The following is a 2,594-nucleotide window of genomic DNA, read 5'->3' as shown; positions in this document are numbered from 1 at the left end:
GGGCAGAGGGATGAGGCTGAAGCCTCGTCTGTGCAAGCCAAGGATGAGCAGCAGCCCTGAACACAAGGTGCCCTTCCAGCAATCCTCTGGGGACACCTGCAGATGCTTCTGTGGCTCCTGTTGTCCCAGGGTCCTGCTCCACGGCTGGGGCTCAGGATAACGTGACTTGTCCATGAAAGCAGCTACTCTTGCCACACTGCTTGGCTCAGTTCTGCTCCAAAATTTTCAAGTAGCTTCGGACCCAGGTGTTTTCAGGATTGGCACAGACCTGGCGGCCTTCCTTTGTGACAAATCTGTGGAACAGGGATGGGATGTGTTAGATCTGTGCTCACACCTGCTTCGCAGGAGAGCCTGGATCCCAGCTCTGAGCATTGCAAGAGGTTTTCCCTTGTGCTGATGCTGAAAGCTGCAGCTGGTTGTGATGCTCCCCATTCCCATCCCTTCCCCCACACTGCTTCTTCCACTCCTGCAGGAGCATCCCTGGGAATCCCCACACGAGCATCCCCAGCAATCCCTGTGTGAGCCCTTTCTCCTTGGTATTCCCCTCTCCCTGCTCTGTTCCTACAGCCCCCCTTGCCGTGCAGAGCTGGTCACTCGCTCCCCCCCACAACGGCTGTCCCTGCCCTGTCCCATGCGCTGGCACTCACACGATGGCCGGCTGAGGACAGCTGCTGCTGGTGATGTAATGACGCTGGATGAGCTTCCATGGGAGTTTGTGCTGGCTATATGTGAAACAGCAGATTGGCATGTTGAGTCCAGCTAGAGGAGGCAAAGGAAGACAATGTGATCACTAGGAGCTGTGCTGGCAGAGAAGGTAGTGAGAAATTAGAGAATAATTAAGGTTGAAATGGGCATTGGGGATCATCTCCTCCAATGCCCTGAGCAGTATCAAGGTACTGTGAAATTCTCACTCTGCCATTGCTCAGAGCTTCACTCCTCCAGCCCCAGAGCAGAGGTGGAAATCTCTCAACTCTAACCAGGACTAAGTACTTTGAGCCCAGGTTGGATGGATGGGTGGATGGATGCATGGGTGCGTGGAGAATGGATGGATGGACAGATGGACAGATGGATGGATGATTTTCTGATTCCAGGGTTCCTACATGCAGCTGATCTCTGGGCAGAGTGGAGAATGGCACAAATGCTGATAAAATCTCAGTTATCTTTCATGGGAGCTCAATGGAGAAATAATATAGAAGGTCCCTGTCCTCCCTTCACAAATGAAAAAGCAGGACTCACCTGGGCCAGAGAAAGTTTGGGAGAAGGCGGCTACAATGAGGAGAAGAGCCAATCCAGCTGCAGAGACCTTCATCATTCCGTCGGATGAGGGCTGTCACAGCAGGAGCAGAAGCTCTGGAAAATGCAGCTCAGTGTGTAACAGCTGGATTCAGCCCTCTTTTAAAAGGGAGTCCTGGAGGCAGCTGAGAGTAACAAATGGAAATTCCAAGATGATGATAAAGGATGACATGAAAGTGAAATAGCTGAAGGGAATTAGAGGGAACAGAAAAAAAGTGAGGTAGGATGGAATATGGTCCCTCACACTGCCAAGTGACTCAGCACTCATTTTTGCTTTATTCAAATCAAAAGGGAACTAAAATGTGCCAAGTGGCCTGGCCAGAAAAAGGAGAATGGTCCCGCTGGACTCCAGATGGGGGGTTTCCCTATGAGGCTGTGTAGGGAAAGACAATGTTTGCATAGGATTATGCAGCTCTGGAAAAAACCCCAACAGGCAATACAGAAGTGCTCTCGTGCCATTGTGTGCCGGATGTTTGCCAGAGACTGCTGAGCTGCTGCCCTGGAGCTCAGGACTAGTTGCACTGAGGGCTCTGTGCCACCCAAAACACTCAGCCTGCCCTCCTCACACCTGCAGGGCTGGCGAGGAGCTGAGGCTGGAATTGATCCAGCCCAGTCCCTGGAGAGGCTGCCCAGGACCATGTCCAGGTGGGCTGTGAGACTCCACAGCCTCTCTGGACAGCCTATTTCAGAGTGCGATAAAGTTTTATCTGGTGTTTAAATAGAATTTCTTGTTGCCTGTTGTCCTGTTAGTGGCCATGACTGAGAGTTGGGCTGCATCTACTTTGCTCCACATACATTGGTAAGAATCCTCTGAGCCCTCTCCATCCTGGACTGTACCAGCATCTCCTCCCTGGGGAAATGCTCCTATGTCTTCATCATCTCTGTGGCACTTTGCTGGACTGTCTCAGTATGTCCATACATCTCTAATCCTGGGGAGCCCAGAACTGGACCCAGCACTTGAGGAACAGCCTCACCAATGTTGAGTATAGGGGAAGGGTCCCCTCCTTCAACCTGCTGTCAATGTTCCTCCTCATGCAGTCCAGGAGCCTGATGGAATTTTGGTGGCAAGGGCACATTTCTGCTCATGTCCAGTCTGGTGTCCACCAGGAGCCCCAGGTCCTTTTGTGCCAAACTGCTTTCCAGCTGGTCAGCACTGCCATATACTGGTGCCTGGGGATGTTCCTTCACAGGGTCAGGACTCTGCACTTCTTTTTGAGCTTCATGAGGCTCTTCATCCTGATGAGGTCTTCATGGATTTCACACAGGCCAAAAGTGATAAGACAAGGGAGAACAGCTTTAAA

At 51.7% G+C, this 2,594-nt stretch overlaps 1 protein-coding gene across 1 annotated transcript; it reads right to left on the bottom strand.

Annotated features, from left to right (window-relative positions):
• On the bottom strand, window positions 1-2,594 carry LOC137485501 (C-C motif chemokine 4 homolog). The gene is made up of 3 exons (XM_068210031.1): window positions 1,237-2,594; window positions 648-759; window positions 1-293 (listed from the first exon to the last, which is right to left on the bottom strand). Exons 1-3 carry the CDS (start codon window positions 1,310-1,312, stop codon window positions 206-208), a joined length of 276 nt encoding a protein of 91 aa, XP_068066132.1. The 5' UTR covers window positions 1,313-2,594; the 3' UTR covers window positions 1-205.

Source organism: Anomalospiza imberbis, chromosome 20 (assembly GCF_031753505.1).
Source record: "Anomalospiza imberbis isolate Cuckoo-Finch-1a 21T00152 chromosome 20, ASM3175350v1, whole genome shotgun sequence".
Classification (NCBI taxonomy): Eukaryota; Metazoa; Chordata; class Aves; order Passeriformes; family Viduidae; genus Anomalospiza; species Anomalospiza imberbis.
The sequence above is the reverse complement of the archived record's forward strand: the minus strand, read 5'-3'. Positions and strand labels throughout refer to the sequence as shown.